At 37.7% G+C, this 14,085-nt stretch overlaps 1 protein-coding gene across 1 annotated transcript; it reads left to right on the top strand.

Annotated features, from left to right (window-relative positions):
- Window positions 1-584: 584 nt before the first annotated feature.
- LOC130105942 (GTPase IMAP family member 4-like) lies at window positions 585-13,785 on the top strand. Its single transcript, XM_056272130.1, has 2 exons — window positions 585-753; window positions 12,839-13,785. Exons 1-2 carry the CDS (start codon window positions 585-587, stop codon window positions 13,783-13,785), a joined length of 1,116 nt encoding a protein of 371 aa, XP_056128105.1.
- The last annotated feature ends 300 nt before the right edge of the window (window positions 13,786-14,085 follow it).

Here is a 14,085-nt window from a genome sequence, read left to right as displayed (position 1 = left end):
ATATGTATTTGGAGCTAAATGACAGGCATGATTTATCTAGATCTGTATTATGGGAGGCATTGAAAGCGTATTTGCGGGGCAACATAATCTCTTTCTCCTCTTATGCTAAAAAGCAAGAACTCTCTAAACTCAGAAATATTTCAGAAGCTATTAACAGGTTAGATGAACAGTACGCCATCTCTCCCTGCCCTCGCTTATACAAAGAAAGAATAAGTCTTCAGTCCGAGTATAACTTGCTGTCAACTGCACATGAAGAGAAGAGGTTGTTAAAAATGCGGCATACATTTTATGAATTTGGGGACAAAGCCAGTAAATTATTGGCTTTTCAGTCTCGTCAATTAAATAATTCTAAAATGATAACTCATATTAAGGCCCCATCTGGATCCATGGTACATAATCTGAAGGATATTAATGACAGTTTTGTTCATTTTTATTCTGCCCTATACACCTCAGAGTACCCAAATGATTCTGCAATTTTAGATTCCTTCTTTAAAGAAATAGATTTACCAACTATTAATTCTGACCTTAACTCTGACCTAGGCAGACCTGTGGCTGCAGCAGAAGTCGCGCAGGCTATTGCGGCAATGCAGAGCAGTAAAGCTCCGGGACCTGACGGATTCCCGATAGAATTTTACAAGAAGTTTACAGCCTTACTGGACCCGCTTCTTGTGGCTGTTTATAATGAGTCGTTCAATACAGGAACTCTTCCCTCAACGCTCACACAGGCCTCAATTTCTCTTATCCCAAAGGAGGGTAAGGATCCTACTCATTGCGAATCATACAGACCAATCTCTCTTCTGAATGCGGATTTTAAAATTTTATCCAAAATTCTTGCGTTACGCCTTGAACCCATTGTCCCTACTATAATTTCGATTGACCAAACAGGATTTATTCGAGGCCGTAACCCATTTAACAAGCTACGACGACTATATAATATAATATACACAAATTCTCCCCCAGGCGAACTTGAAGCAGTAATCTCCCTCGACGCTGAAAAGGCCTTCGATAGAGTAGAGTGGGAATACCTTTTTAACACTCTTAAACAGTTTGGTTTTCCTGCAGACTTAATCTCGTGGATTAGATTGTTATATACCTCCCCGACTGCTTCAGTGCGCACAAACAATGTATACTCTGAATACTTCTCTCTGCATCGAGGCACCAGGCAAGGGTGTCCTCTCTCTCCCTTGTTATTCGCCCTATCAATTGAACCCTTGGCTGCGGCCCTCCGTCAGTCAGCAAATTTTAAAGGTATTACGCGGCATGGTACAGAGCATAAAATTTCATTGTATGCAGATGACGTTTTATTATATGTATCAAGCCCAACCTCCTCAATACCTCAAATTATTTCACTAATAAAGGAGTTTGGCAAGTTATCTGGCTATAAGCTTAACTTGAGTAAGAGTGAGTTTTTCCCGATCACCCCGGCCTCTTGTACAAACTCTTCCTCTATCCCGTTCAAAGTAGTACGTGAGGGGTTCAAATACTTGGGTGTGCAAGTCACAAGATCGTTTAATAATTTGTTTAAGGCCAATTTTTGTCCACTTTTGGATCGATGTAAAAATGATTTTGTGAAATGGTCCTCTCTGCCCCTGCCTTTAGCAGGTCGTACAAACCTGATCAAAATGTCTGTTTTACCAAGGTTTTTGTATTTATTTTCGAATATACCTGTTTTTATTAGGAAGATTTTTTTTACTAAGCTGGACAGTCTAATCACCTCCTTTCTGTGGGGGAATAAGACCCCTCGTATTAGAAAGACATTTTTGCAGAGATTAAAATGTCAGGGAGGGATGGCGCTGCCTAATCTTTTATTTTATTATTGGGCAAGCAACGTTCAAAAAATAATCTTTTGGCTATCTAGTGTAGATCCTCAAAATACCCCTTCATGGGTGGAAATGGAACAATCATGTGCTAACTTCAAACTTAGCTCACTAATTTGCTCTTCACTCCCCCTGCTGGGGAAAAATTATATCTCCGCCGCCAATCCTGTACTGACTCATACTTTAAAAATGTGGGCCCAATTTAGAAGACATTTTGGTCTGCAATCAGCTTCCATTCTAGGTCCTATGGTCTCTAACTGTCTATTCCCACCATCTTATGTGGACTCTGCTTTTCGTGTCTGGGAGGAGAGGGGGATTAGGCTCCTAAGAGATGTACATTTTGATAACACTTTTTGCTCTTTTGAAGAGCTTGCACGTAATTTTGCCTTACCAAGATCACACTTTTTTAGATTCTTGCAGATTAGGAGTTTCATCAAGAAAGTTTTTGCCCCATTTCCAGGAATACCCCCTACCTCGCCTATGGATACATTGCTTAATCTGAAACCGCATAGTAGAGGACTCATTTCAAGCATATACTCTATTATAACATCTATAGATCCACAGAGCTTGGATGAGATCCGCAAAGCTTGGCAAAGTGATTTAAGGAGAGAAATTACAGATGGAGAATGGGAAGGTGCTTTGAATCAGGTGCACTCCTCCTCACCCTGTGCGAGGCATGGCTTAGTTCAATTTAAGGTTCTTCATAGGCTTCATTTCACTAACTCCAGACTAGCTAAGATTTACCCGAATGTTAGCCCTGCATGCAATAGGTGTTCGCAATCGCCTGCCACAACTGCCCATATGTTCTGGCTCTGTCCTAGATTGGAGGAATTTTGGAGAGGGATTTTCGAATCATATAAAAATATGTATGGCATCCAGATTGACCCAGATCCCTTAATTTGCATTTTTGGTGTTGCTCCCGAGGGTATAGAACTCAGGAAAGATATTCGTTCTGTTATTGCCTTCACTACATTACTGGCAAGGCGTTTAATATTATTTCAGTGGAAAAAGGCAGACCCTCCAACACATAAAAGCTGGTTGAAAGAAGTGATGTCTTACATTCAACTCGAAAAGATTAAATACATGATTCGAGGTTCGAAACGTAAGTTTCAAGACACATGGTCCCCCTTTATAAGATATTTTGAAGAGCTCCCCTGCCTCTAAGATGGAATAATCTGCCTCAATGATGGAATAATCTGCCTCAATGATGGAATAATCTGCCTCAATTTCCCCTTGTTATATCATTTTTAAGTTTTTTTTTTATTTTAATTTTTTTATTATTATTATTAAATTTTTTTATTTTTTTTTTATTTTTTGTAATGTGTATGCCTTTTTTTATATATATATTTTTATATATATATATATATATATATATATATATATTTTTTTTTTTAATACGTTTCTGTTGAAACCACTATATTATTATTCTTACTATTTTTATTATTATTGTATCAGTATTCTTGTTATCTGGACAAGTAGCTTTATAAAGTGTGATTTATATATTTTATGAAGATGTGCCAATTCTTCTAGGGCAGTGTTTCTCAACCTCTCCTGCAGGGACCCCCTGACAGGCCATGTTTCTGTTTTAACCCTGAAATGGCACACCTGATTCAAGTCATTAAAGGCTTAATGAGTAGTTGACTAATTGATTAATTGAACTATTCCTACTCTAATTACTCATTAAGCCTTTAATTACTTGAATCAGGTGTGCCATTTCAGAGTTAAAACAAAAACATGGCCTGTCAGGGGGTCCCTGCAGGAGAGGTTGAGAACCACTGTTCTAGGGAGTATTTTTTTTTTTTTTTTTTCGTCTCTCTTGTCATATTCTTCATATTGACTATGTTTCATATTATATGTTTCATAACTGCTGCCGAGCTTTTCATGCTTAAAGAAAACTTGTGGACTCTGCAAACATTGTTTGCATAATGACTTCATAAAATCTTATATAACAGCATTGTAGGGTCTTCTATAGCAATACTGCCATTCAAAATTAACATTTTACAACTTAATCAGTCATTAAAAAGTCATACCAAACAGGTGGTATCAATACAGCAGACAACTGCTTAATGAATATTATCACTATTAAGTGACCAACATCATCTGATCTGAGTTTCTCTCGATTTCCTACAATAACATATATGCATTAAAGACATGCACAGTTAAGAGAAAAACTAATGTTAATATATGAAGGGTCAAGAGCCCAACTAAAGCCAACACTGACCTCTATCATGGTGACATCAAACTTTATTATTTTCAATAAAATATCACCTTCTAAACCTCTGTTATTTCTCAATAAGAATGTTAGTATGAAAGAAGTCTGGCTTGTAATAAGTGAAGATGCTGAGATCTTGAGAGATCTGTTAGTGTTTAATGTTCTGCTGGGATGTAAAGTGTTTCTGTATGGTGTGTTTTGTGTGTCGCCATTGTGTTGAAGAGTAGAGCCTGAGCTTCAGTCGAGGATGAGCAGAGAAACACTGATGAATTGCTGTGTGTTGCTTTATTTAACAGACAGTAACTGTGTAGATGCTGATGACGTATAATCACAGTAAATCATGCATGTAGTTTATAGCAAGATATTTACTTTTTACAGTGAATATGTTTTTTAGTAAAAATTCAGTAAATGTATATATATATATTTGTGAAATAACTGTGTTTCTGTTAAAAAGCTTAATGAAGAATTCTGCAATAGTATTTATTATTTAAATTAGGATATTTTACATTCATTTTATGGTTTTTTGTATGGCAGCCATTGCTGACAGTCATTTGACCTTTTTTCACAGTAAAAGTGTTTGATCATAATAATTCAGGAAATAACTGTAAAATAACAGTGTTTTTCTGTAAAACATTTAAGGACAAAGTTTGGAAAAGTTTTTTGCACTCAATTTAAATTAGGATATTTTACTTTATTTTTACGGTTTTTGTTTGGCAGCCGTAGCTGCCCGTCATTGACCGTTTTTTAAAGATTTTATTTTTTACAGTGTACCACTAATACTCCTCCTCCTCCTACCACCACTCATACTCCTCCTCCTCCTACCACTCATACTCCTCCTCCTCCTACCACTCCTACTCCTCCTCCTATTCCTACCACTCCTTCTCCTCCTCCTCCTCCTTCTCCTACCACTCCTACTCCTCCTCCTCCTCATCCTACCACTCCTCGTCCTACTACCACTGCTCCTGCTCCTCCTCCTCCTACCACTGCTCCTCCTCCTACCACTGCTCCTGCTCCTCCTCCTCCTACCACTCATCCTCCTCCTTCTCCTACCACCACTCATACTCCTCCTCCTCTTTCTACCACTCCTACTCCTCCTCCACCTACCACTCCTCCTCCTCCTCCTACCACTCATACTCCTCCGCCTCCTACCACTCCTCCTCCTCCTCCTCCTCCTCCTACCACTCCTCCTTCTCCTCCTCCCACCACTCCTACTCCTCCTCCACCTACCACTCATACTCCTCCTCCTACTCCTCCTCCACCTACCACTCATACTCCTCCTCCTCCTACCACTCATACTCCTCCTCCTACCACTCCTCCTCCTCCCACCACTCCTACGCCTCCCACCACTCCTACTCCTCCCACCACTCCTACTCCTCCTCCACCTACCACTCAAACTCCTCCTCCTACCACTCCTCCTCCTCCTCCTCCTACCACTCCTACTCCTTCTCCTCCTACCACTCCTCCTCCTCCTCCTCCCACCACTCCTACTCCTCCTCCACCTACCACTCCTCCTCCTCCTCCTACCACTCATACTCCTCCTCCTACCACTCCTCCTCCTCCTCCTCCTCCTCCTACCAACCTCCTCCTCCTCCTCCTACCACTCATACTCCTCCTCCTACCACTCCTACTCCTCCTACCACTCCTCCTCCTCCTCCTCCTCCTCCTACCAACCTCCTCCTCCTACCACTCATACTCCTCCTCCTACCACTCCTACTCCTCCTACCACTCCTACTCCTCCTCCTCCTTCCACCACTCCTACTCCTCCTACCACTCCTCCTCCTACTCCTCCTCCTCTCCTCCTCCTCATACTCCTCCTATTTCTCCTCCTCCTCCTACTGCTGTTCCAGTGAGATTTTTTTTCCAGTGAGATAATATTTCATCCTGAGTCTTCTTATAATCCTGCTCAGAGTATCTCCTGTTTCTGTTCTTGTGTATCTTGTCCAGAAGCTTAGTGAACTGATATTGATCTTCATCTTTGTTGTTTAAAACATGAAAACCTCCCAAACACTGATCAACTACTGACCGCAGTGTTTTACATTTATTCAGATATCTCTCTTATTGGCTCATGTAACTGATCTCCTTAAATAAAGAGCACTATTGTGTGTTTTAAGAGCTTTGCTCCAAAATTATTCTGGATCCATTTCACTCTGTTATTGTTAATGTTCTGTTGGGATTTAAAGTGTTGTTGTTTTTTTGCTACGATGCCAATAACTTCTTTTTTTTTAAGTTGATTTTTATTTTGTTTATTCAGTTAAGTTTTAGTTCAATAAATATACATAAATGCATAAATTATCATTGTCCCAACACTCTTTTGTGTTTTTATATTAAAAACTAACTTTGAGTAAAACATCCTTGAGAAATATAAGGCAATAATTTCCCACATGTTTTTTAAGTACACTCAACTAATGACATTTTACAGTGTACATATAATGTAAATATATTTTCCAATACATGATATATGAAAAGCAGCAATTCCTTGTGTATTATTCAATATATTGTAATAAATAATGCAATATAGGCCTTCATATATTTTCCAGTAGCCTATATTTACACCATATATCATACATATATGTAAATATATTTTCATTCCCTAAGGGAAGATCCATGTCTACATCAGGGAAATCATACGTTCACATATTTAAATAATGTGTCCCTTCAAGCGATCCTTACAGTAATCTTATGTTACCTTGTAGATAGAAAAGCAGAGACAAACGCCACCCAGTGGACAGACTAGAACAAACCGCAGAAACGATCTGGAGATTATGCAATATCTATCAGCTGAAATCAGTGGCGTACCTCACATCAATGAGAGAGAGAGAGAGAGAGAGAGAGAGAGAGAGAGAGAGAGAGAGAGAGAGAGAGAGAGAGAGAGAGAGAGAGAGAGAGAGAGAGAGAGAGAGAGAGAGAGAGAGAGAGAGAGAGAGAGAGAGAGAGAGAGAAGGTATGTGATCTTTTATGTTTTATATTTGTTTAAACTCTGCAAGGAGGTCATAATGAGAGTGGGTGTATGCAATCCATTCAGCTGTTGGGTTCAAGATGTGAAACATACAGCAGGTAAAAGTTTTTTTAAAATACATTTACATGTAAACAAAACAACGGACATTGTGTGTTGTGAAGTGCCAATGTCTCTCATGGTCTTTGTCTAGGCTAACACATCCGATTTATTTAGCACTTTAAAATGACGATTTAAGTAAATTAATAATAGGCCTACCTTAATATTTATATATTGCACTTGGTTGTATTATTGTACACGCAGGCTATTAAATGAGACTATCATCATTTATACATTACATTTGTTTACAGTATACATAATTTTAATTAGGCCTACATTATTTTATTATTTTAATGTTCAGCATCACAGAATAGCCAATCAGCTGGATAAACTAAATAAGATTATATCACTGATATAACATCAAGGTAACTTTCAGTTTCTCTTTCCAATTCGAACAATGAGCTGCACACCTGGTAAACAAACTGTGTACATTTGCACTGTTGTGCCAGCTCGCGCTTGCGACATAGGCCTATATCTAATGGGCATCTTTAATTCTTGAGGAGGAGATTCATTATTTAAAGTTCACCACCGTCCATAACTAGGTGTTTCAATTCTCAATCTGAGTGCTAGTTGTGGCTGTTATTAGTGTCAGAAGGGAAATAACGCAACGTTCTCTTGACGTGCACGCTCTGCGCGCGCTCTGGTCTAGCGTTCGTCCACAGTTGCGGTGGCTGGCGGCGCGCAGGGAGATCTAGTGAGTATTGGCTAAATACAGACTCAACATCTTGCTTCGATCAAATAAAAATGTATATTTTTGTCCTTTTTGAAACACCATCGTCACTTTAACCTGTTTACATAATCTCGAGACTGAGAGCGGCAGGCGTAAAGTTATTAAATGAACCCGTTCTCCTTATTTAATCATTTGAAAGGGTCAACAAGAATAAAATAAAATTGTCTTTTAATTATGTCTAATCAGTTACGTTTATAACAAATCAAAGTGACGCCCATGGTTACCTGTCAAGGTAATAGGCTACTTTCACACACAAGTCACACATAACTACAATAAAGGAACATGAAAGAAACATAAAAATAATTGAGTCAATTTTTTTTTCAACTAATTACCATTAGCCTACATCACTATGTTACCTGACATCAAAGTTATCTTGTTTTTCCTAGGCCTTAGTTTTGTAAAGGTTTGTTGTTGTTTTTGTTTTTGTTTTTGTTGTTGTTAATTCTTACTTTTTTATTAAACACTGTACTTTGGTTCACAACATAAAGCCTCTCTAGGCTAACTTTAATTCCTTGATTACTGACTCAATGTTCTTATAACTTTGGCTAACTTAAAAGTTCTTTCAAAGTTATAAACAAACATTCTTCCAGTAACATTAATAAAGTGTTTGTTCAACGTTATCTGGTCTTCAATAATGTTCTCAAAAGGTTAGCACACAAATATTATTTACATTGTTTGTAGAACATTCTTTAAATGTTCTCATAATGTTGGCAGAAAACATTCTTTTAACATCATTCTTCGAATGTACTTTAAATATTAAGGATCATTAATTGTATAACTTAAAATGTCTTAAGGTTTGATGATACGCAGTACAATCCCCTGTGTCATTAATGGTGTTCAGTGTGAGCATTAGTGACGACTGAAGTTACCATATGAAGGAAAGAGGAACACACATTTGAATTCACCATTGTCTTGCTCAGTGTTTCCTGTAGTTGGGCTCTTCCCTTAAATAAATATATATTTCCCTATATGAATGATCAAATATTAAATGGTTTAACAGTATATTGTAAAATATGCTGAATAATATATTGTGTTAATATATTACAATATATTGATTAATACATAAGGAATTGCAACTTTTCATGTATTAAAAAAACATGTGACAATATATTTACTAATATATCATAATGTATGTATGTTTGTATCAAAGCATGCTGGGAACTAGTGTGTATATACACTCACCTAAAGGATTATTAGGTGATATATATACTAATATTGGTTTGACCCCCTTTCGCCTTTAGAACTGCCTTAATTCTACGTGGCATTGATTCAACAAGGTGTTGAAAGCATTCTTTAGAAATGTTGGCGCATATTGATAGGATAGCATCTTGCAGTTGATGGAGATTTGTGGGATGCACATCCAGGGCACGAAGCTCCCGTTCCACCACATCCCAAAGATGCTCTATTGGGTTGAGATCTGGTGACTGTGGGGGCCATTTTAGTACAGTGAACTCATTGTCATGTTCAAGAAACCAATTTGAAATGATTAGAGCTTTGTGACATGGTGGAAGTAGCCATCAGAGGATGGGTACATGGTGGCCATAAAGGGATGGACATGGTCAGAAACAATGCTCAGGTAGGCCGTGGCATTTAAACGATGCCCAATTGGCACTAAGGGGTCTAAAGTGTGCCAAGAAAACATCCCCCACACCATTACACCACCACCACCAGCCTGCACAGTGGTAACAAGGCATGATGGATCCATGTTCTCATTCTGTTTACGCCAAATTCTGACTCTACCATCCGAATGTCTCAACAGAAATCGAGACTCATCAGACCAGGCAACATTTTTCCAGTCTTCAACTGTCCAATTTTGGTGAGCTCTTGCAAATTGTAGCCTCTTTTTCCTATTTGTAGTGGAGATGAGTGGTACCCGGTGGGGTCTTCTGCTGTTGTAGCCCATCCGCCTCAAGGTTGTGCGTGTTGTGGCTTCACAAATGCTTTGCTGCATACCTCGGTTATAACGAGTGGTTATTTCAGTCAAAGTTGCTCTTCTATCAGCTTGAATCAGTCGGCCCATTCTCCTCTGACCTCTAGCATCAACAAGGCATTTTCGCCCACAGGACTGCCGCATACTGGATTTTTTTCCCTTTTCACACCATTCTTTGTAAACCCTATAAATGGTTGTGTGTGAAAATCCCAGTAACTGAGCAGATTGTGAAATACTCAGACCGGCCCGTCTGGCACCAACAACCATGCCACGCTCAAAATGGCTTAAATCACCTTTCTTTCCCATTCTGACATTCAGTTTGGAGTTCAGGAGATTGTCTTGACCAGGACCACACCCCTAAATGCATTGAAGCAACTGCCATGTGATTGGTTGATTAGATAATTGCATTAATGAGAAATTGAACAGGTGTTCCTAATAATCCTTTAGGTGAGTGTATGTGTGAACATCTGGGAACATCTATGTGCAATATATGTACACAATAAAGCATAACACTTTTTGAATATTACATGTAATGCTATTTTTGTCTTCACACATTTTATATGTATATTAATATATAGCCATGCATGGTCAATGCATATATTGCAGTATATTGAAAAATATAAGCACTAGTATATACATTTCCCATATATGGAAATGTACAGTATTATGTCATATTTTGCATTATATTTTGCAGTATTTTCCAATATAATTTTGTTCAGTAAGGGTTCACCCTTGATCAATTTAGTAGATTTTCTCTGGCTATATTATTAGTGTGTTCAGCGACCCGATTACCATATTGTTAAAATCAGATTTGTTGAAAAATTAAAACATGAGTTAAGCATGAAGTTAATCTCATTCACAACATGGTTAGTTTGACACTCACAGACGTCAACAATCAGCTTATTAGAAACTTAACAATGGGGAAATGTTTCATGCCAGCATACAAAACTCATTCATAGCTCCCAGCATGCATTGCAGCATGAATAAATCAAGCAGCTGGATTCTTTTACTATTTGTATTTGATAATATTACATTTTATTTTAACCAGTTTTAAGGTTTGTATGATGAGTGTTTATGTCTATATTTCTCAACTTTTTATTTTATAAGAGGTTTTGGACAATCTCACACAGATCACATCAGAGTCACTGTCACAAGTGAGAGTTATCACATCAGTTGAGCTGCTACTTTCTTTTCAATGTTTCAATTCCACAAGTAAGTCAGCTAAACAGAAAGAGGATTTGTTCAAACCACTTTAATGCAATCACTTGTCTGTCATCAATGCAGAATTGTTGCAAAAAAATAAAAATTACTGGAGAATAAAATTGCAATAAGACATCAACATCTAAACCGCTGTTAATTCTCAATAAGAACTTCTGTAGACGTCTGTCAGAAATAAAGTCTTTAAAAAAAATGAAGTACTCTATTGTCATTTTATAAGCTCATTAAATTAATTGTTAATGTATACCTACAACCTATCTAAATGTTTCTGCATTTTCAGTCTTTGTGTTTTTTTTTTATATCTACAGAAATACTGTGATCACTGGCACTGTGAGATAAGAAGAGGAGTGATTAAGTGACAAAACAATGGCATCAGCACAACACGGTCAGTAAATGTGTAAAATAGAAGATGTAGGTTCCCAACCAGGTTCAAGTTCATAGTTCAAGACAAGTTAAGTTCAATCGATGGCATATTGTTGTACCATAAATATCTACTTGTCCCTTCTTTTTAAAAACATAGCAAGTGAATTTAATTGGGAAACATGACTTAGTGTAAATTAATAATAATTGCTTGTAAAGTTATATCCCATTTTTAAACCATGAACCTTAATAAAACTGTAGAAATTATTTTTAAACTGAATTACAGCTTAGGCAGTACACAAAATAACTAATTTTATGGAAAAAAAAAGTTGCCAGCCATCGCCAGCATTTATGATAATTATTATAAAAACATAATGGCCGCTAGAATATGTTGTTGTATGAATATCTGACCATGGAATATATCAAAAGAAAGAGAAGAGCATCTGCTTTAAAAAACCGAAACACAAACCCATACAACATTTTATTCTAGCTTTATGCATTCTTTTTAAACTTGTGTACAAGTTTCAAAATAAAAAAGCAACATTTTGAGCAAAACGCTGAGCAAAAGACTGGATCATGGTCGAAACACAGATGGATTGAGTCCATCAACACCCCTAATGCTCCTACAGCTCGTCCTGGGTCGACAGTAACATTTGGCGCTTTTGATTTATATGCTGTTTATTATTGATGATCTCGTTATATGAAAATGAAAAGGATTACTTTGAGATTGAGATTGCTTGTTTCTGCTTCCTCTTCTTCATCAACCCGATCTCACGGCAATTTCGGGTGCCTAATTTATATGAATTCCTACAACCAATTTGTACATTTTTTTGCTAAGTTTGATATATTTTATATATATGCATACTATATTGTATTCGTATGAATTCCTACGAATGACCTACCCCTGACCCCGCCCCTAAACCCACCCATCACTGCGAGTCAGACAAATCGCACAAATTCGTACGAGTGAGGTCATACGAATTCGTACGAATTGGCCACCTCGTAAAATATGAATAGATCATGAGATAGCGTTGTCTTCACCTGTGTTTTGATCTGTTTTGATCAGGATTTTATCTACTCTTTCAGAAGATGTGTAATAGCGCCCTCTACCGTATAAAAGGAAAATACGGAAAGCCGGACATTTCCGTCAATGGCAGGGAAAGAGTTAACTTGTATTGAACCCAGGATATTCCTTAATGGCATTTAAAGCTGTATATTTGTGTTTTACCTTGAAATATCAGTTTCAATTATTCTGATGGCACAATGACATCTAATAAACCAAATGGCTTCTTTCACTGCCCCTAAACGACTGTTCTGAGACTGCATAAGTCTGGTGAGAGGATACACAATACCGCAGACTGGCAGACTGGCAGACTGCTTTACGGGAGCAACTGTTTGCAATAATTCAATGTTTGGAATTAACTTAATCTTTTTCTTTAATTAAACATGAAAAATTCTGAAAAAAAATCAGTCGCAAGAAAAGCATCAGTTAATTAAGGTGCTAATGCCTGTTTCACAGACGCTGATGAAGCACCTGATTCACATGATCTGAGGATTGTGTTAACTGGAGTCTCTGGAGTTAGAAAGAGTTCAACTGGAAATGCAATACTGGGTCGAGAGGCATTTAAAGAGAGCAGAACCAGAGAGAGTGAGATACAGAGAGGAAGAGTAGAAGACAGAAACATCTCCATCATCGACACTCCAGGATTCTTCAACACTCAACTGACTGACGAAGAGATGAAGAAGCAGATGATGAAGAGTCTGGATCTCTCTGATCCTGGTCCTCACGTCTTCCTGCTCGTCATCAACCTGGAGAACTTTGAGAAGGAGCAGAGGAACATTGTGGAGCAAATTCAGGAGAACTTTGGAGCTCAAGCTTTGACGTTCACTATGGTGCTGTTTATTGGACGAGAAACAATATCCAGAGGAAAATTTAAGCAAATCACTGAGAGTGAAAATATCAAAGAGTTGCTGAACTATTTTGAGGGAAGATTTCATGTGATGAACAGCAAAAATGAGTGTGATCCCAGCCAGATCACAAAGCTCCTGAAGAATATTGATGTAATGATGCACAATGGAGGACAAACCTTCAGCAATGAGATCTACCTGAAGGATCTGAGAAAACTCAGAGAGCAGAAGGAGAGAGTGAAGTATGAAGAAAAGAGTCATAAACAAGAAGAAGAGACAAATAAACAAGAACAGGCGTGGACAAGACATGAGAAAAGAGATGCAAAAAAGCAAATAGAAGGGGTAAATCAAGAGGAGGAAATAAAAACTAAAAGCAAAGAAGAGAGAATAAAAGACCATAATGAGAGGAAAAAAGAGGATGTGAAGGAGAGAGCGCAATATCTAAGAGTGAAGGAAGATCTCAGGAAACAGATGGAAAGTCGCAGAGAAAACGAAAGACAAAGATGGGCACTTGAAAGAGGAATGACACCTGGACATTCAAGACTAGGTAAATATTGAACCATTTGTGGTTTTATTCCCAACATTTTCATGTTTTCAAAAATACATAACATGTTTACCCAGTAAATTAAGGAGAGCAACCAAAAGCCTTCATTTGTAGATTAAATATCTAAAGACTTCATGGTCAGTGAGCTGTTGAAATGCTTTCCAAGTGTGAGTGTACTTTAACCAACTGAGCTTTTCAGTTTTGATGTTGATAATTTAGAGGTCTTATCAAATATGATTGAATTTTGTTGAATACTGTTGAACTTTCAGTGTGTAAACAAAAGCATATATTCATTTAATTTTAGCAGATCTAAG

The sequence above is a fragment of the Rhinichthys klamathensis genome, unplaced genomic scaffold, assembly GCF_029890125.1.
Source record: "Rhinichthys klamathensis goyatoka isolate OS25496 unplaced genomic scaffold, OSU_Roscu_1.1 h1tg000330l_1, whole genome shotgun sequence".
Taxonomy (NCBI): domain Eukaryota; kingdom Metazoa; phylum Chordata; class Actinopteri; order Cypriniformes; family Leuciscidae; genus Rhinichthys; species Rhinichthys klamathensis.
This window is presented reverse-complemented; position numbering and strand designations above follow the sequence as displayed.